This window comes from Rhineura floridana, chromosome 1, assembly GCF_030035675.1.
Source record: "Rhineura floridana isolate rRhiFlo1 chromosome 1, rRhiFlo1.hap2, whole genome shotgun sequence".
Classification (NCBI taxonomy): domain Eukaryota; kingdom Metazoa; phylum Chordata; class Lepidosauria; order Squamata; family Rhineuridae; genus Rhineura; species Rhineura floridana.
Window position 1 is genome coordinate 4,096,002 of NC_084480.1, and position 19,709 is coordinate 4,115,710.

At 44.2% G+C, this 19,709-nt stretch overlaps 1 protein-coding gene across 2 annotated transcripts in view; it reads right to left on the bottom strand.

Annotated features, from left to right (window-relative positions):
• Positions 1 to 19,709, bottom strand: part of DNAI1 (dynein axonemal intermediate chain 1) — a 193,031-nt gene that overhangs the window by 121,532 nt on the left and 51,790 nt on the right. For both annotated transcript variants that reach the window (XM_061613218.1, XM_061613219.1), the window contains exons 10-12: positions 19,130 to 19,214; positions 18,431 to 18,548; positions 13,385 to 13,428 (exon numbers count right to left, since the gene is read on the bottom strand). In XM_061613218.1, coding sequence (XP_061469202.1) covers positions 13,385 to 13,428; positions 18,431 to 18,548; positions 19,130 to 19,214 — 247 coding nt within the window. The remainder of the gene's footprint in view (positions 1 to 13,384; positions 13,429 to 18,430; positions 18,549 to 19,129; positions 19,215 to 19,709) is intronic.

Here is a 19,709-nt window from a genome sequence, read left to right on the forward strand (position 1 = left end):
ATATCAAACTATCTTACAATGGCCTGCTTCGCACATTACGGTAAGCCAAGCGCGCAAGCACACAGGCTTCAGAAGGGTAGATTGTGGCCATTTTGCTCCTTCCAGGTCATTTTGCTCCTGTGCCACACAGAGCTAAGCCGTGTTTTGGTTTAGCATGTCTTTTGAGCCTGGGCTCATGGTTTAGCACTCCTAGATAAACCATGAACTACAAACCATACAAGAAGCCTTGGATACAGTAGGGATGGGGAGAAATTGAAGTTAGTTTGCATTTAAAGGAAATCTATCATAAGAACTTAAGGAGAGCCTGCTGGGTCAGGCCAGTGGCCCATCTAGTCCAGCATCCTTTTCTCACAGAGGCCATTAGATGCCCATGGGAAACCGCAAGCAGGACCCAAGTCCAAACAGCAACTCTCCCTCCTGAGGTTTCCAGCAACTGGCATTCGGAAGCATACTGCATCTGACTATGGTGGCAGAGCCCGGCCATCATGGCTACTAGCCACTGATAGCCTTATTATCCTCAATGAATGTGTATAATCCTCTTTTAAAGCCATCCAAGTTGGTGGCCATCACTCCCTCTTGTGGGAACAAATGCCACAGTTTAGCTATGCTCTGCATGGAGGACTTTCTTTTGTCTGTCCTGAATCTTGCAACGTTCAGCTTCATTGGATGTCCATGAGTTCTAGTGTTTTGAGAGAGGGAGAAAAACTTTTCTCTTACTTTCTCCATGCCATGCATGATTTTATTCACTTCTGTCATGTCACCTCTGATTTGTCTTTTCTTTAAACTAAAAAGCCCCAAATGCTGCAACCTTTCCTCTTAGGGGAGTCGCTCCATCCCCTTGATAATTCTGGTTGCCCTTTTTGCACTTTCTAAAACAATATGAGAACCAAAACACAGCCATCCTTCAAAATTCGCACTTATCTGGATTTTGTGATGCAGCTCTCCACCCAACCAAAGTTTACAAACATCCATACATTAGGGGAAAGTGTGCACAGAAATGAATATATTAGTGAAAATAACATACATAAATGCACTATAGTAGGAAACATTGCTTGCAAAAATGTGTACATTAGTCAAAATTGCATCCAAACATTAGGAGAAGTTCACATTAAAATGTTGAAGAATTTTCATCAGGTTGTTTTTTTAAAAAAATGCAAATTGCTGCTGAAATGTGGAGAACTGAATCTAAGACTAGAAAAATAAGAAACTGAGAGAACAGAAATCAACAGATCCCTATATCTCTAGTCTAGAGAGAGCTAAACCATGAGCCCACGCTCAGACAACATGCTATGCCAAATTTGCTAAGCCAGAGGTTCTCAAACTGTGGTCTGTGGACCACTAGTGGGCTGAGAGCTTCATTCAGGTGGTCTGCAGCATGTCTATAAAAATACAATTAAAAACCACACAGCATCTAGCACAGCGCACGACAATTGGTACAGCACATAGAAAAACCATTAAGCGCTCCGCCAAAACCCTCAGCAGTTTTCAAGTGGTCCATGGGGGGAAAAGTTTGAGGAGCCCTGGGCTAAGTTAAAGGGATTGCGATCAGCCTGCTTTAACAACAGGAGAATGGAGAAAGAGGCTCTTTCTTGGATAGGTTTAAGCTGTTTAGTTGGCAAGCTTCGAGCAAGTTTATGCTGCTGGGCCGGCTTACACTCTTCCACACTCCTGGAACACTGCAATGCCCCTCCATTCAATGCCAAGCACTGGCTCCACCATGATCACAATTAATTTCAACACTGATCTTGAAGGTGGGGCTGCCTGAAGCTCCGGAGAGATACTGGCAGTCGGTATAAACAACACTGAGCCACATGGACTAATAACTGACTCAGTACAAAACAGCTTCCATTTTCTTCCCGTGAAGGGGGTGTTCCCCAAGTGGGTAGGTTCCGGCCCAGCCTGTCTATCTACCCACCACATGGGTAGGCCACACTAAAGTGCCTCCTTCCACTGAAAATAGATACGCATAAATCCGGAAGTTGAACCAAATGAACATTAACTAGCATTATCACATACTCAACAGAAATAACTAGACAATAAAGTAAATTAGTGCTCGTATTGCCATCCTCTCATTTTAATTAGGTATTTGAGTGCATTGCTGTAGTGTTCCTTTCATTACTTGCTGAACGTGATATCTTTTACAAGGATTTCTAAAAAAAAAAATTTCCCTGGCTTGCTGCTCGCTAAATATTTAACAGTGCCATCAAGTGGCAAAAGGTTTTGTTAGCTCCAGATTCTTGTAAGCGTTCTGTAATTTGCAAGGACCAGTCAAGGGACAGGAGCCTCAGGAAAACTATTCAGTTTGTACAAACCAGCTTTCATCAACCTGATGCCTTCCCAGATGTTTTGGTCTTGTTTCGCTGGTGTGAGGTTTTTCGAGTGGGTTTTAGAAGGATGTTTTGCTTTGTTCCACTTCTAATGCCAGTGTCAGGTCAGTATCATCTTCAGAGACACAGCTGAAGACTGCACACGTACAAACACACACACGCAAACAGAAAACTGCACGCAGAAATAATTACATGTTTCTCTGCAGAACAGATAGGTGGTGTTGGGTACAGGTCCTCCCAGAAGGGATTTGAGTCAGTTTGGAAATATGGTGGAAGATGAGTTCGTATGACAAATAAATATTATTAGGGGAACGTTTGCATAGAAATGAATATATTAGTGAAATTAACATACATAAATGCATTATAGTAGGAAACACTGCTTGCAAAAATGTGTGTGATATTAACATATAAAAACAGCAGCATAATTACATTATCATAAAGGAGAAGGTGATGGACTAGGAACACACACACACCTTCCAATAATCTAGTCAGAGGCAGTCTTAGAGCACTGATTAAGTACAGGTGAATAAATTGATAATTGCAATCACAGGCAAACTCCACAGTGAGCTGATTGCAAATTGCTGTCTTTCTACCTCTCAGGAAAACAAGACAATTATTATACTATGACTTGTGTTAGAGGACGCTATGAACGTGCCCTCTCATGTGCAGCCATGGACACACATATATGCATCTGCACAAACAATACACTGAACATCACCTGACACATTGAGATTCACAACAATCCCCAGAAAGCCCCAGAGCCTAGCTGTAGCTCTGAATGTGAGCAGCAAAGTCCTGAAATTGAATTAGTCAGCCTGGGATTGCGTCCATGTCAGTTGGAAGCCACATGCGGCAAGTGATCAGCTTGCATTCTAAAGAAGGAAAAGAAATTCCTCTTTCCAGAGCAAGCAAGGGCGACATTTACAAGCTAAAAAAGGACCCTGCATAGCAGCAAACTGCAAGCAAGGAAGGGAGAAACATGGAATGCTTAAGGTGGAGCCAGAAAGAAGGTTGCTTGTCTCTAGTCCGGGTGTGAGCAACATTTGGCCCTCCAGATGTTGTTGAATTACAGCTCCCATCAGTCCCAGCAAGGATAGCAATGGCCAGAATGATGAGGGTTGTAGTTTAGCAACATCTGGAGCACCAAAAGTTCCCCACACCTGCTCTAGCCAGAGGTGGGTGCAATCTTTATATTCTCAGATTCAACACTTAAGTGCCAAAACTGGAGAATGATTTGAGATTGGTCCAGAGGCTACAGCTAGTGCAGAATATAGTTGCTAGATTGCTTGTGGGGGCAAACTACCACCAGCATACAACACCTTGCTTGTGGGATTTGCACTGGCTGCTAACCTGCTACTGGGCCAAGTTCAAGATATTGGTACTGTTGGAATGTATGAGGTTCAACTCTAACTTGGTGGGTTGAGGCTGCATGGGGGTTAATAAGGGTAGCTAGAGAGAGCTAGACCTCTTGCTGGTTGAGGCTATACCTATCCCTGTGATCCTGCCGTCTCTTCCCTTCCTGCTAGGTTGATAAGCCACAGGATGTTTGATCCCAGTTCCTTTCTGCCTCTCTCAGGGTTCTCTTTCTCTCGAGAGGGGAGCAGACATCTTCTCTTTGTCTCTCCTCTCAACCAGGATGAGGGCGAGTACTGGGACCAGTGCTCGTTGCTCCAGCATAGCCAGTTAAGCTAGATATAGAACTCTTTCCTATCAAGCATGTACTTCCAGAATAAAGTAGTTGTTTCTTATTTTAAAGGTTAAAGTCTCTGTCTGACTAATTTGCAGGGAAGGTAGAATCTTAGCAAAGATTCAAACACACACACACAGCTCGCTCAATACTCTCCATTCCGCAGCGCTACGCAACTTTGCTATGCATCTAAATAGAGAGAAATTCCGACAGGTACTAACATATGAGGCCCTATTCAGGTCAGGACCAGGTGGTTCAAGAGACCATTTTATATGTTTGGTATGCCACTGTGGCCTGCTGGGGAGCTTCTCCTGCAAGTTCCAAAGATCTCAGAAACCCATTCAGAGCAGGGCTTTCAGTGTTCTGTGAAACAGCACTGCTGTTGAGATACAACAGGTGCCCACTATCTGCACTTTCTGGGAACAATTGAACATTTTGTTCCCACCAGCTTCCCCAGCTGGATGAATGAATCTCTGTCATCTACTTTGTGTTGATTTTAACTGTTATTTTCTGTGTTTTTAAAACTGTTTTTATTATATCTTGCACATGACCTTGGGACATGGGTGTGGAAGGCGATTAAATAACAACAATAATTGTTTAATCTGGATGAGTTTTAATAGTAGTGTGCCTTGAAATTGGTTGTGTTGTAGACTGGGTTAGAAATACTCTAAATAAACCAACATGAATAAAATATGATTCATGCAACGCTCACTGAGGCCAACAGCCCTGCTCCATTTTTGTTCCATTGACAGACAGTCTTTCCATATTTGAAACAATGATAAACAGGAAGGTTCCTCTTTGTGCAGGAGTAGTAAAGTGCTTTGAAATTGCAGAGTAATTTGAACACAAACAGCCAGTGCTTAGAATAGCATATTCTTGCCATAAAGCTTTAGCGCTTCATTGCAAACTGATGTTCCTATTACTCTTCTAAAGGTTCGTCGTTAGAGATTCCTCCAGCACTCAGCAGACTAAAGATTGAAATATGGATGCAAACACAGTACTTGCTTCCAAGGGGGCCTACCATTTACTAAATTGCAGGCTGCACAATACATTTCATATTGGAAGTTGTTTCTGACACTTCAGAAACTCCAAATGGAACTTTTCCCCATTCCTGTGTACGCAGCCATGAAGCAGTTCATATTTAAAAGGAAATTGCCCCAGTAATGATGAGAGCACCAAAAAGCATGAACCTCTTTAGAGGGCAAAAGGGCACCTAAAGAAATGCTAGATAAATCCTGAAAAGTATTTTAAAGGTGTACACCCAGGACTTGAGTGAGATCGAGCCAGGCAATCTGTTTTTGCCACAAGCACAGGCTTATAAAGAGTAGCATTTTCAACCGTAACATAAGAACATGAGAAGAGCCAGCTAGATCAGGCCAGTGGACCATCTAGTCCAGCATCCTGTTCTTACAGTGGCTGACCAGATGCCCATCGGAAGCCCACAAGAAGGACCTGAATGCAAAGAGCACTCTTCCCTCTGGTGATTTCCACAAACTGGCATTCGGAAGCATATTGCCTCCAACAGTCGACGCACGACTGTAGCCATCTTAGCTAGTAGCCATTGATAGTCTTTTCCTCCATGTATCTATCTAAACCTCTTTTGCATCCATCCAAGTTGGTGGCCATCACTGCCTCTTATGGGAGTGAATTCAAGAGTATAGCTCTGTGCTGCATGAACAAGTACTTTCTTGCATCTGTCCTGGATCTCCCAGCATTCAGCTTCATTGGATGTCTGCAGGCATCCTGCAGATAGAGAAAGCTTCTCTCTGTCCACTTTCTCCATGCCATGCATAATTTTATACACTTCTATCATGGCACCTCTGACCCGCCTTTTCTCTAAACTAAAAAGCTCAAGTGTTGCAACTTTTCCTCATAGGTGAGTCACTCCATCCCCTTGATAATTTTGGTTGCCCTTTTCTGAACCCTTTCCAATGCTATAATATCCTTTTTGAGATGAGGGAACAAGAGCTATACATAGTACTTCAAATGCACCATAAATTTAATAGAATCATATAATTGTAGAGTTGGAAGGGGCCTATAAGGCCATCGAGTACAACCCCCTGTTCAATGCATGGGGTTTTATAATGGCATTATATTATCAGCAGTTTTATGTTCTGTTTCCTTTCCTAATGCTCCCTAACATGGAATTTGCCTTTTTCACAGCTGCCATACACTGGCTGAACATCTTCATCTAGCTATCCACTATGACCCCTAGGTCTTGTTCCTGGTCAGTCACCACCAGTTCAGACCCCATGAGTGCATACCCTGAAAAGAAAATTATAGCAAGCATGGATTGTATGCTTTGGTATTGAGGATGAGGGCAGAATTCAGCAACCAGAGAATCTCAACTTTCATTTAAAAAAAAGAAAAGAAAAAGTTCCTAGTCCTCATGGGTGTGAAGATAAGCTTGGAAAAAATGTGGACAACACCCGATGAAATTTTAGCTACCAACAGGCAAGGCTTCAAATGGCTAGTGGATGAGAATTTAGTGGAGGCCTTCATATCCCGCTCCATAACTAGCAGACCAAAACAGATATTCCCCCTAGCTGGGGGGGGGCATGTGAGAGAGAGCCCTCCACATGTCCTCTTTAACTGAGCATTCATAATTATTTGTGCTCATGCCGTTACTGGGGCAGTTATATGCAATCCCACTTTCAATACCCTTTGCACCTGCAAAAGTTTCAGGGCAGACATATTGCTTAGTTTCAAGTCAAAACTATGTCTCATAGTTTCCCACTAAAAATTCATACCGGTTTATTTTTTGTTCCACTTTTTTTGCAGTATAGTGCAACAGTCGTCCCTCCCACCTTGGACAGTAATAATTCAGTAGCACTGGGAACAACTAATAAAGCAGAATGCTGCGCGGACTGTCCAGTATAAATCCACCACTAATGCACTATGATTGCATCAATGTCAAGTTGCAGAAGACATCCACAAAGGAGCACCCATCTGGAGGGGCCCAGAGTGTTGTGTATCCCTGCCTGTTGTGGGCACTCAGGTTATGTGTGTGTTCCTCACAGAGAGGAAAGCAACGGACAAACCTGCTCTTATGGGGTTAAGTCAGTTGGGAAGAGTGCCAAGGCCGTCGATGGCAGATCTGTTTGAAGTCATTGACACCACCCCACCGGCGGCCCCTCAAGCGGCATGGACACGTAAGGATGAAAAGGCGAAGGCTTTATCACATTAGCACTGTTCGACTCTCAATTGCTGTATGTGAGAGATGAACCCACAGCAAAACGCATGTGGACTGTTTTGAATAATGTACATGTGCAACAAACCGCGGGGAGCAAACTTTGTTTGGCAAGGAAGTTATATCAGATGCGTCTAACTGAGAAGAGCACCATGATTGAGCACTTAACCGAATTTTGACGTCTGTTTGCAGAATTGAAGGACAGAGGAGCCGAGCATAGCAATCTACAAAAGATGTACATCATTTTGTCTTCCCTTGACGAGAAATGGAACAATCTCGTGACGTCAATGGAGGCGATGCCCGATGGAGGATTGAGTCTGGATTTTGTGGAAGAAAAACTCAATCAAGAATGGCAAAGAAGACAGGAGATTAACAGGACTGAGCCGAAAGAAGCAGTCAAAACTAAGCTGTCTACCTTCAAAGAGCAGCATGGACTAAGATCCTGTTATTTTTGTGGAGCAAGGGGACATATACAGCGAAACTGTGCAGCCAAGCAAAGAGACAGAGGCTGGAAGCAATCTAGCGTGAACTTTGTTAGTACAAAGCAGCATAAAACAATTAACTCTCACTGGGTAATTGATAGTGGAGCTTCTCATTGCCTCATAAATAATGCAAGCCTATTTCACTCATCGAAACCAGTGCAGGAAACTGTTTTGTTGGCTGACGGATCCAAACGTGATGTCCTGGCACGTGGAACATTGAAACTGAGTAAGCTCCAGACTATTTTGACAGATGTATTGTTAGTACCGCAATTGGCAAGTAATATTTTGTCTGTAAAGAAACTTACAGATATGGGTTCTGTAATCTTTGAGAAAGGGAAATGTGTTGTTAAATGAGGGAATGAGATATGCATGCAAGGGTGTCTGCAAGATTCACTGTTCACATTGCAAAGCGCTCACGCTAAGCCGGAATGTGCTGTATTAAGTGCCAATAAGCTGTTGCACGAAAGCTGTGTGCATCAGTGGCACAGAAGATTGGGTCATGCTAATTATGACACAATTAAGAAAACCCCGTCTCATAGCGAGGATATGAAATTAAAGGGGTGTGAGCAAGCATATGAGTGCGATGTGTGTTACAGAACTAAAGCCACAGTGGCACCCATAAATCAATCAGCAGAATGCACGACAACTGCACCATTTCAGTTAATACATGTCGACTTATCTGGACCATTGCAATGTTCAAAGGGGGGTGCTAAGTATTTCATGGTTGTGGTAGATGATTTCACAAGGTATTGTAATGTGTACTTGCTGAAGAGAAAGGATGAGGCAGATACAAAATTACGCTTGTTCATAAAGAGAGTGGAAACACAACATGGGATCACAATAAAACGCATACGCTCAGATCAGGGGGGTGAATTCATGAGCCAAGCTTTGCAGGAATTAATGGAAAGCAAGGGAATAGCCCAAAACTTCACGGCTCCGTTTTCTCCATTTTCTAATGGGGTTGCGGAGAGGAAAAACAGGTCTCTTCAGGAATCCATGAGAGCCATGTTGGGAGATTCAAACCTAGATAACACGTTTTGGAAAAAGTGTATCCTGTATGCTGTATATATTCAGAATAGGTTGTTACACAGGAGTCTTGGAATGTCTCCCTATGAAAAACTGACGGGGAAGAAACCACGGATAAAGCACATTGAGCAGTTTGGGGCTAAATGTTGGGTTCACGTTCCCAAGAATAAAAGGTGTGGTAAGCTAGCACCTAGAGCCCAGAAGGGACATGTACTGGACTTTCAGAACGCCTTTTACAGGGTCTGGGTGCCTGAGCTGCAACAAGTGATTCTTAGTCGAAGCATAAAAGTGTCAGATCAAGAGTGGGATCAAAGTCAGACTATACATCTAAATGGGTCACACGATATACATGCAGTAAAAGAAGAAGACATACAGCCAGGTCCTAGCGCAGAAGAAGAAGTACTGCAAATGCCATTAAAGGATGCATTAAACGAACTCATTTGGGGGAAACATAAAACAAAGAAAAGAAAGGCTGATGATGTCTCATTACAAGATAGAGAAGTACCAGGAGCTAGTGCAGGCAACAGTAGCACAATTGAGTCTCAATTGCCCTTAAGACGCTTTGAGAGAGAGAACAAAGGGAAGCCGCCTGATAGATTCACAATAGGCCTTATCACAGGCCAGGGGACATACACTGAACAAGAAGTGGATGCAGATACATTGTACATGACTTGTGTAAAACCAAGATGTAATGAATAAAGTAAGCCTAGAATCTGAAAATGTAAACATGTAAAAACAAAGGATGTAATGTAAAACTGTATCTATGTAAAAGGGAATTGAAACGTCTGTGAGAAACAGGTGGGGGCTGTTGGGCTCTCAGGTTATGTGTGTGTTCCTCACAGAGAGGAAAGCAACGGACAAACCTGCTCTTATGGGGTTAAGTCGTTTGGGAAGAGTGCCAAGGCCGTCGATGGCAGCTGTGCCATCACAAGGGCACTCTTATCTACATAAGGCTGGAGAGAAACTGAAAGGGTGTGGGGGTGTAGCGTTTATGTGGAAGAAGCTGGTTGTAACTCTAAATGTCTCAGTAAAGACTCTTAAAAGAAATCATTGCCTGTGACTGGATCTTTTCTATACCTGAACCTGCTTTTGGTGTTGTATTGGACCACACACGCACTATCGCAGCGCGACACCTGTGTGGTGAGTGCATTTGCTATATGTATGAATCTGTGTATGTTATGTGCGTAGTGAGTGTGTGTGTGCACAGTGCCCACCACAGGCATGTGGCCCTCAAAGGGCTGGCTGAGAGCCAATGTGGCCTTTAGGCCAAAAAAGATTAGCCACCCCTGTTCTAGTCCTTCAACTATGGCTAGACCAAAACTGGGAGAAAACGCGAGAGCATGCACTGTATGGTATATTTCTCAAAAATTTCCCACTGCCCTTTATTTATTTATTTATTTATTTATTTATTACATTTGTATACCGCCCCATAGCCAAAGCTCTCTGGGCGGTTTACAATTAAAACATTAAAAACAAATATACGTATTTGTATTAAAAATCCAAGCACTATTTTCCTGATCAAAAAACCAGATTGCAGTCCTGATAACTATTTCCAAAGTCATGCATTTCTCATAGTTGCCCATGGAAGAGGAAAATTTCACATATGCATCCAGTAAAAGCAATGATCTTTCCACAGGCATCCATAAGAAATATATGATACTCTTATGACATTAAAGTAGTTCAGTGTAATAGTTGGCATAAAATTCTTATCTTCCTAAAATCTTAAACTTGCCTTTAGATTTCTTTTGCCACTCTGTCTTCAACTTCTACAATTATTCTTCTTCCCTCTTCCCTTTGATTATGCTCGAGGCTTAGGGCCAACTCCAGGCGCTGGGCCCTTGGCAAGATGCCCTCCAGTGACTGCTCACTAGGTATCACCACCGCTGCTGGCAGCGGTTCCTCCCCACTCCCACCAGCTGCAGAGGAAGAGGGCCCAGGTAGGAAGAAGGCAGGCGAGCAAATGGCACCACTAGCGTGCACACCTAAAGCAAAAGGATCGCCCTTTGGTGGGTCTTCCTGCTTGTCAACACCCTGCCACCTAATAATTCCTCCTCTTACTCCCTTGCGTGGAATAAGATGAGGAAGAGGTTGAGCCACTGTTGCCACAGACAGCCATGAGGAATGGCCACCAATCCTTAATGCCTCAGCAGTGACAGGTCAGGGGGCCACGGTGAGCTACTAGCAGCCACTGGAGGATACCAATCCCTAATGCCAGCCCTGACAATGCCATTCCCTTGGAATTCGTCACCCTCCAGTTTTTCTCAGGCTCCGTACTGTTATTCTCCGCTTGTTAATAAATGCCAAGGGATGGGGCTACATTATTGGCCAATTAAAACTGAAATTGATATGCAGGTTGGCTTCCAAGAAATTAGGCAGAGTATCAGAGAACTTAAATTGCTAAACAGCAATCCAGCTGGGATTAATGGCACACTTCAGAACATTATTCTCCATGTTCTATATTTGTTCAAAGTCCGTGCGATCTAATAAGAGCCATCAGTTTTACATGGGCAATGTAAAGGCCACCGTGCCTAGCAATGTTTTCTGTTTAGAAAATGTATTACTACAAGGGATTCCATTAGAACATTTGTTAAGTCTGATTCACAGTGGCTAATTTGTGACCCTTAGCAATCTTAGGTAGGTTCACTTTTAAATACGGACTGAACTGAATTTCTCCCCTATCCCTCTCTGGTAGAGAATGGTCCTTCCTTTCACCTTTAACTGGAAATACCAAGGAGTGCACATGGAACCTTCTACATACAAAGCATGTGCTCTGGCCACTCCTGCCAGCATTTTACATTTACCTTCACTTTCTGAAGTAGAACTGATCCCCCCCCCGAAATAAACAAAATCCCAACCAAGCCACTGCAGCATACTGGATACTGATGGATTGGTGTCTGGGATGCCTATGTTCACACCTTTGCTCCTTATGTATCCTTGGGCAAATCACTCTTGGCTTCAGTTTCTCATCTGTGAAATAGGAACATCAGTGGAATACTTCACAAGGGATTGATCTTACAGTTGTAGGAATGTTAACTATCTGCACAATGTTCTGAAGGAAAATAGCTGATTGCTACTGAGGTTATCATACTTTGGGCACGTCATGAGAAGACATAATTCACTAGAAAAGACAATAATGCCTGGAAAAACAGAAGGGGGTAGAAAAAGAGGAAGGCCAAACAAGAGATGGATTGATTCCATAAAGGAAGCCACAGACCTGAACTTACAAGATCTGAGCAGGGTGGTCCATGACAGATGCTATTGGAGGTCACTGATTCATAGGGTCACCATAAGTCATAATCAACTGGAAGGCACATAACAACAGAAAACTGCATAACGGTTTTGTGCCCTGGAGAAAGAAAAAGGGCTCATCCTGCCAAGTCTTCAGCAGCATAGAAGCTCAGCTCCTCTCTTCCTCCTCCAGTCTCTCCAATGAGAAATGGCAGGATCAGCAGGCACTGGAGCAAGACAGTGACAAAGGCCCATGAGAGGCTAGGCCCTGGTTCTTAGTCATCCACTCCATATAAGAGTTGGGTATGGAGATCATCAATGACAGCCAGGAAGTTCTAGATGGGGCCTACAATGTAGCTTCCTCACATTTCTCCTGCATGTCACCTGCTTAAGCTCCATGACATTGCAACACTCCAGGTTGAATACCTCCCCAGAGAGCAAAATAGGTGTATGGGACATAAAAACACATGAAGATCCTGCTGGATCAAGCCAACGGCCCTTCTAGTTCAGCATCTTGTTCTCACAGTGGCTAAGCAGATGCCCGTGGGAAGTCCGCAAGCAGGACCTGAGCACAAGAGATCTCTCCCCTCCTGTGGCTTCTAGCAACTGGTATTCAGAAGAATACGGCCTCTGACTAGGGTGACAGAGCACAGCCATCATGGCTAGTAGCCACTGATAGCCTTATTATCCTCCATGAAATTGTCTAACCCTCTTTTAAAGCCATCCAAGTTGGTGGCTACCACTGCCTCTTGTGGGAGCAAATTCCATAGTCTAACTACGCGCTGAGTAAAGAAGTACTTCCTTTTGTCCGTCCTCAATCCTCCAACATTCAGCTTCATGGGATGTCCATGAGTTCTCATGTTATGGACATGGAGACGAGTAATAACAATACCAACAATTAGAATGAAAAGAAAGCGGATTTTCTCAGAAGACTGGGATGGGTTTAGGCAGAGCTAGCAAAGTACAAGCCAAGCACAAAAATTATTTCCCCCTTTTTGCTTTGACATTCTAGAGTAGCATTAAGGAGGAAACACAACAAACACAACTCCGGATCCTCGGAAGTGCCGTGGTGAGGAAAGGTGACACCAGGATAGCAGCCCTGTTAGCAATCCAATCAAAGGCAAGTTCCTGCATTACCTCCTTGGGTGAGCCAACAGTGACTCAGGTCTGGGCAGTGATGGCTCGCTATGGCCAGCTTGCTGAGCGAGTGAAAACGGAAGGAAGTACTACATGGTTTTGATATGCATTGCCCCTCCTTTCCCAAAGCCTAGAGCCTCAACAGCCAGCACAGAGGAGAAAGGTAGAAGATGTCCTCTGTGCAAATAGTGGGTACACTTGGTCCAAGAGGAAACTCATCCACACTGCCAAGCACAACTTTTGGAAAGCTTTCCTTACAACATCAGTCAAGAGGAACCTCTATAACCTTATTTTCAAACTAACTTACAAGAGCCATGTCCCACGATAAACAAATCTTTGTATTTGGGGTTCCTGTAAGACAAAAAAATAAACAGCCATCAGCATTTCAGTAATCTGACTGACATGCAGCAACACATTTTACCTCAAATGCTTATATTCTGTTTGTTGTTGTTATGTGCCTTCAAGTCAATTACGACTTATGGCAACCCTATGAATCAGAGACCTCCAAGAGCATCTGTTCTGAACCACCCTGTTCAGATCTTGTAAGTTCGGGTCTGTGGCTTCCTTTATGGAATCAATCCATCTCTTCTTTGGTCTTCCTCTTTTTCTACTCCCTGCTGGTTTTCCAATTATTATTGCCTTTTCTAGTGAATCATGTCTTCTCATTATGTGTCCAAAGTATGATAACCTCAGTTTCATCATTTTAGCTTCTAGTGACAGTTCTGGTTTAATTTGTTCTAACGAAGAGGGCTGTAATCCTGGCAACCAGGGCTGATACCACACTGCAGGGGATCTCAGCAGATGTGGTGGCACTACTGCTACCAGGGGTTTAAATAAGCCCAGCTCTATCGCAGATTAGTGCAATACATGTGCACCCCTACCATCACCCAAGATGGGCGGTCATGATGGTGCCCCCAATCTTGGGTGGTAGCAAGCATGCACACACAGTGCAGTGGCACCTGCCATCACCCAAGATGGTGGGGGGAAGTGTTGATGCCCCTGCCGCCATCTTGGGTAAAGGCAAGCATGGACGCACAGTGTGCTGACATGGTGCCAGGGCCCCGCAGGAAGTTGCACAGCCAGCCCATGTTGGCGGCAGGTGTCTGGTAGAATCATAGAATAGTAGAGTTGGAAGGTGCCTATAAGGCCATCAAGTCCAATACAGGAATCCAAATCAAAGCATTCCCGACAGATGGCTGTCCAGCTGCCTCTTGAATGCCTCCAGTGTCGGAGAGCCCACTACCTCTCTAGGTCATTGGTTCCATTGTCGTATGGCTCTAACAGTTAGGACGTTTTTCCTGATGTCCAGTCAAAATCTGGCTTCTTGCAACTTGAGCCCATTATTCCATGTCCTGCACTCTGGGACGACCGAGAAGAGATCCCGGCCCTCCTGTATGTGACAACCTTTCATGTACTTGAAGAGTGCTATCCTATCTCCCCTCAGTCTTCTCTTCTCCAGGCTAAACATGCCCAGTTCTTTCAGTCTCTCCTCATAGGGCTTTGTTTCCAGTCCCCTGATCATCCTTGTTGCCCTCCTCTGACCCTGTTCCAGCCAGTGGTAGGGTGGCTGCCACTCTGCAATGCACATCAGGATAGGATTGCATGGCTAGATGATGCTAGTGCAGATCACAGAGCAGGAGCCACGCCCACTCAGCCCCAGCAGCACGGGCCCCTCTCAGCCCCAGGGGCCCTCAGCCGGGGGTCAACCTGGCGCTGGACCTGCTGGCAACACTTATGAACGGTAGTATGGACTTTGTACTCATAACTCATCACTTTAGAAAGTTCCTCTCAAATACTTTAAGTCTGATGATAAACTATGGGACCCTCACCCAGTGTTTTTGGATGTGGAGGTGTAGATCTAGATTTATATGTTATATTTGATATTCAAGACCTCTGTGACTTCCTGAGTTGGCTCTCCTGTGTATAGGTTAGCTTGCCAGAACTAGGATGCAAAAAGCTGGAGCTGGTCTGTTACGAGAGTTTCCTTTGAGATGGAGGCGCACAGTGTGCTGAAGCCAGGGCACAGCTCAGTAAATTGGAAATGGGCTGCCTTCAAGTCGATTCTGAGTTATGGTGACCCTATGAATAGGGTTTTCATGGTCAGCGGTACTCAGAGGGGGTTTACCATTGCCTTCCTCTGAGGCTGAGAGGAAGTGACTGGCCCAAGGTCACCCAGTGAGCTTCATGGCTGTGTGGGGATTCAAACCCTGGTCTCCCAGGTCATAGTTCAACACCTTAACCACTACACCACACTGGCTCTCTAAGCCAGGGCACAGCTCAGTAGCAGAGCATATATTTTGCATGCAGAAGGTCCCACTTTCAGTCCCTGGCATCTCCAGTTTAAAGGAACTGGTAGAAGATGACGTGAAAGGCCTCTGCCACAGGCTCCACAGAGCCACCTTGCAATCAGAGGAGACAATACCGGGCAAGATGGACAGTTTAATCTGGCATAAGGCAGCTTACTTATGTTCCTCAAAGAGAGAACTTTGCAGCCTCTGGGAGCACTGTTATCCTGGCTATAGGCTATACACTACTGAGTAAGGAACTGGACATTCCCTGGAATTCTGAATGTAGGAATTACTACCAATAGGATTAATCAGGACTAATAAGGACTGTTGGGAAAGATGTTTCTCAACTGCTTAACTGGGGCCACATCCACACCAGACATTTATTCCACTTTTATTCCACTTTAAACAGTCATGTCTTCCCCCAAAGAATCATGGGAAGTGTAGTTTGTGAAGGGTGCTGACAGTTGTTAGGAGACCCCTATTCTCCTCACAGAGCTACTGTTTGCCAGAGTGGGTTAACAGTCATTTCCTCTTCCCAGAAAAGAGAGAACTGTAGCTCTGTGAGGGGAACAGGAGTCTCCCAACAGCTTTCAGCACCCATTACAAACTACACTTCCCAGGATTCTTTGGGGGAAACCATGACTGTTGAAAGTGGAATAATAGTGGAATAAATGTCTGGTGTGAATGTGGCCTGTGTTTTAATTTGAAGCTGATTGGGTCAGCATGGGACGTACATGTCTCTTGCTTGCGAGTATGATAATCAATCAAGCGTATTTGCTAATTGCTGTTCTTTAAGTTGATTGATCGTTTCCAGTGAGCTCATGTATGCAATTTTAATATGTAACTTGAATTAATTAACTAATTTATTTTACACACTGCAATGGATTATTTTTATAGTAAAAGCTGATGTGGATATATTCTGGTGCCAGAAATATGGGAAACTGTCCTTTGTCTCCTTCAAATGAAAATGTTTTGAATAAAGCTGCCCAAGTTTTCTCTCAGCCCCCAAGAAGTTCTGCTAGTATCCTTTTTTGTAAAGTGGGAATCGCGCGGCTACAGAATGGGCTGTCAGGAGGACCCAAGACCATAAAGATCATGCTGCCTTCCTTTCAAGCAAGGAGGCCAAGGAAATGCTGAGGAAGAGGCAAGATGAACCGGTACAGTTCTGCAACATCGCCAGGGGTGTTCTGCAACATCTACCTCACACTTGTCCGAAATAAGGAAAATTAGTCTTATAACAAAGAAGGCTATGAAGCAATTGAAGATCTTTAAGGCAATTACCTGGATTTTAAAACAAACAACTACACTGATTAAGGGAATAACTTTACATATTGCAATGGGTGATTTGTTGCTGTTTTTAGAAGTAAGGCTGCAGTTCAGCAATATCTAGAAGGCCACAGAAAAGCCACCTCTGCTTTATCGACTCTTTAACTTTTGCAGAAATGTCTTTGGAGGATCACCTGAAGGCAATTGTTATTATTATTATTTATGCGATTTATTTATCGCCCATCTGGCTGGAGACCCAGCCACTCTGAGCGATGTACAAAGTAAAGGTATATAAACATCACAACATCAAAAAAAACAAGCAATAAAACTAAAACAACCAGGTAATTCTAAAACAGCTCTAGGGCTCTATCCTCTCTCCCATGCTATTTAACATCTATATGAAGCCGCTGGGGGCAATCATCAGGGAATTTGGGCTGCAGTGTCATCAATATGCGGATGACACTCAGCTCTATCTCTCATTTAAATCTTCACCAGAGTTGGCTGTGGAGACCTTGTCCAAGTGCCTGGAATCCGTGAGTGGATGGATGGGAAGGAACAAGCTGAAGCTGAACCCTGATAAGACCGAGGTACTACTTGTGGGGGACAAGAGAAGGTTGGGCGACATTGACTTGAAGTTCAACGGGGTGAGTCTACCCCTAAAGGACCAGGTCCGCAGCCTTAGGGTTGTGCTTGATTCCAGGCTGTCCATGGAGGCTCAGATTTCGGCAGTGAGCCGGGCAGCCTGGTACCAACTACACCTCATACGAAGGCTGCAACCCTGCCTTCCTGTTCACCAGCTCCCACTAGTGGTACACGCCCTGGTCACCTCTCGTTTGGACTACTGTAATGCGCTCTACGTGGGGATACCCTTGAAAACTGTCCGGAAATTACAACTGATACAAAATGCGGCAGCTCGACTACTTACGAATAGTCGCCGCCGAGATCACATCACACCAGTGTTGTTCGACCTACACTGGCTACCAGTTGTTTTCCGAGCCCAATTCAAGGTGTTGGTATTGACCTTTAAATCCCTACACAGTTCCGGCCCAGTTTATCTCACGGAGCACCTCCAACGCCACCAATTATGCCGCCCGACAAGATCGGCCACACAGGGCCTTCTCTCAATCCCACCAACAAAAACAGCCAGATTGGCGGGTACAAGAGAGAGGGCATTCTCAGTGGCGGCCCCCACTCTTTGGAACTCCCTCCCACAAGATCTCCGGCACGCCTCTTCTTTAAATGTGTTTCGGAAAGCCTTAAAGACCTGGCTCTTTTAGCAGGCCTTCGGGGTATCTGGGGAGGGTTAATTGTTATAACTGAAATGCCTCCTGCCCAGTTTTAATATTGTTGCTGCAGATGTGTTGTTTTTATATTGTATTACTGTATTTTATCAATTGTATTTTAACAATTTTGTAAGTCGCCTAGAGTGGCAATTGGCCAGATAGGCGACGAAGAAATTAAATTTATTATTTATTATTATTATTAGTAAAGTCTGAGTTATAACTGACGAAAGTTTGCATTAGCTGTCATAAATGCATCCCCAAAACAAACAAACCCCAAAACCATTTGCGGCAAGCAAACGTGTGGATGTTACACTAATATTAAAAATGAAGACCAGAGGCCATACACTGACTGGATAGCTTACATGATTTTCTTATAGTCCCGTCTGCTCAAAATATTATAAAATACCCATACTCATTTTCAGGGCATAAACAAAAACGACTGAGGTGATGCCAAATCATGTCCTCGTTTTGAAGACCTCTAATTCAGCAATTGCAAGCTGCACAGAATATACTCACCAGCAGAGGGCAGTGACTGCCAGTCTCTTGGCTTTATCATACTGAAACTTCCACAGGGGAAGGAGAGTCCCCAGGTTATCTCGGTATTCATCAGAGGTATCTTCAAAGTATTTAAAGTCTAGCAAAGGGAAATAATCACAGAATCTTAGTGAAAGTGACCTACAATTAGTGCCAGTTCTCACTTCAATCCTGTCCTTAGGTGTGCACAGTTGGGCACAAAAGACACTGTCAAAGGAGAAGTCCATATAGGGGCATTATTTTCCCAAACATGTCCCATTAAAATTAGGGATGAATGGATTTCCCCTCCTCCATTCCAGGGTTATTGTGATATGAGTTTTTTCTGTCCCTCATTCCGCTCTGCCTGCTTTTCTCTTTAAAGTTAGAGAATTTCTCAAATTTAATTTCAGACTGGGTGCATACACAGTCTCTTTTTTCACCCTTCTGGTACTGATGGGCACTAGCACTCGTGTACGTTTAATTAAATCGCAGTGCAAAAAGGAATCCGGTTTGCCTTGAAGAATTCTGTTGTATCAATGTACACTTTCACTGGGGCACATCAGCAAACTGTAAGCAGGGGAGGGTATGAGCTGGAGAGTGGCAAACTGCACATGTGCAGAGGTTTGAACAAACTCTGGGAATGGAAAATAGTCACATGGGTTACTCAAAAGCTGTCACCCAGCAGTCCTCTAGACTGCATACCTTGGGCAATGTCATCAAAGGTGTTTTGGTTGACCATCCGCTCCACTATCTTAGCTGCCTTCACCACCTTCGTGATGTCATCACTCTGTTGAGGAGGGAAAAAAAATAATGAGAAGAAACTATCATGCTTCTGACAGGTCAGAAGAAGAGAAATTAGACAGACAGGAGGCCTCTGCAACTGGTCTTCCTTGCATACCTCCATCTCTTTGACCATTGGGCTTCCATTCATCTAAAGCACTACTGCAGAGGGGAAGGGACAGCCTTCAGGCTACATTTTAACTCTTCCTCAAGAACTCTCATCTCTCTGGCCCTAAAAGGACTAGTTCTCGCCAAAGTGGTTGATCCGTGTCTGGACTGTATCACTTCAGACCAGGGGCAGCTGGGCACTCCGTATCAGTGGTACAGTGGAATCCACTCCAGGTTTTAGTCCAAACATTCATGACCTTGGACAGCTCCTCGAAAGTTTGGACTAAAACCCAGAGCAGATCCCATTGCCCCACTGACATGGAGCCACCAGCTGTATCTGTGGAAGAGGATATGAAAGCAGGTCAGTGAAGGATGTGATCTAGGAGGGTGTGGC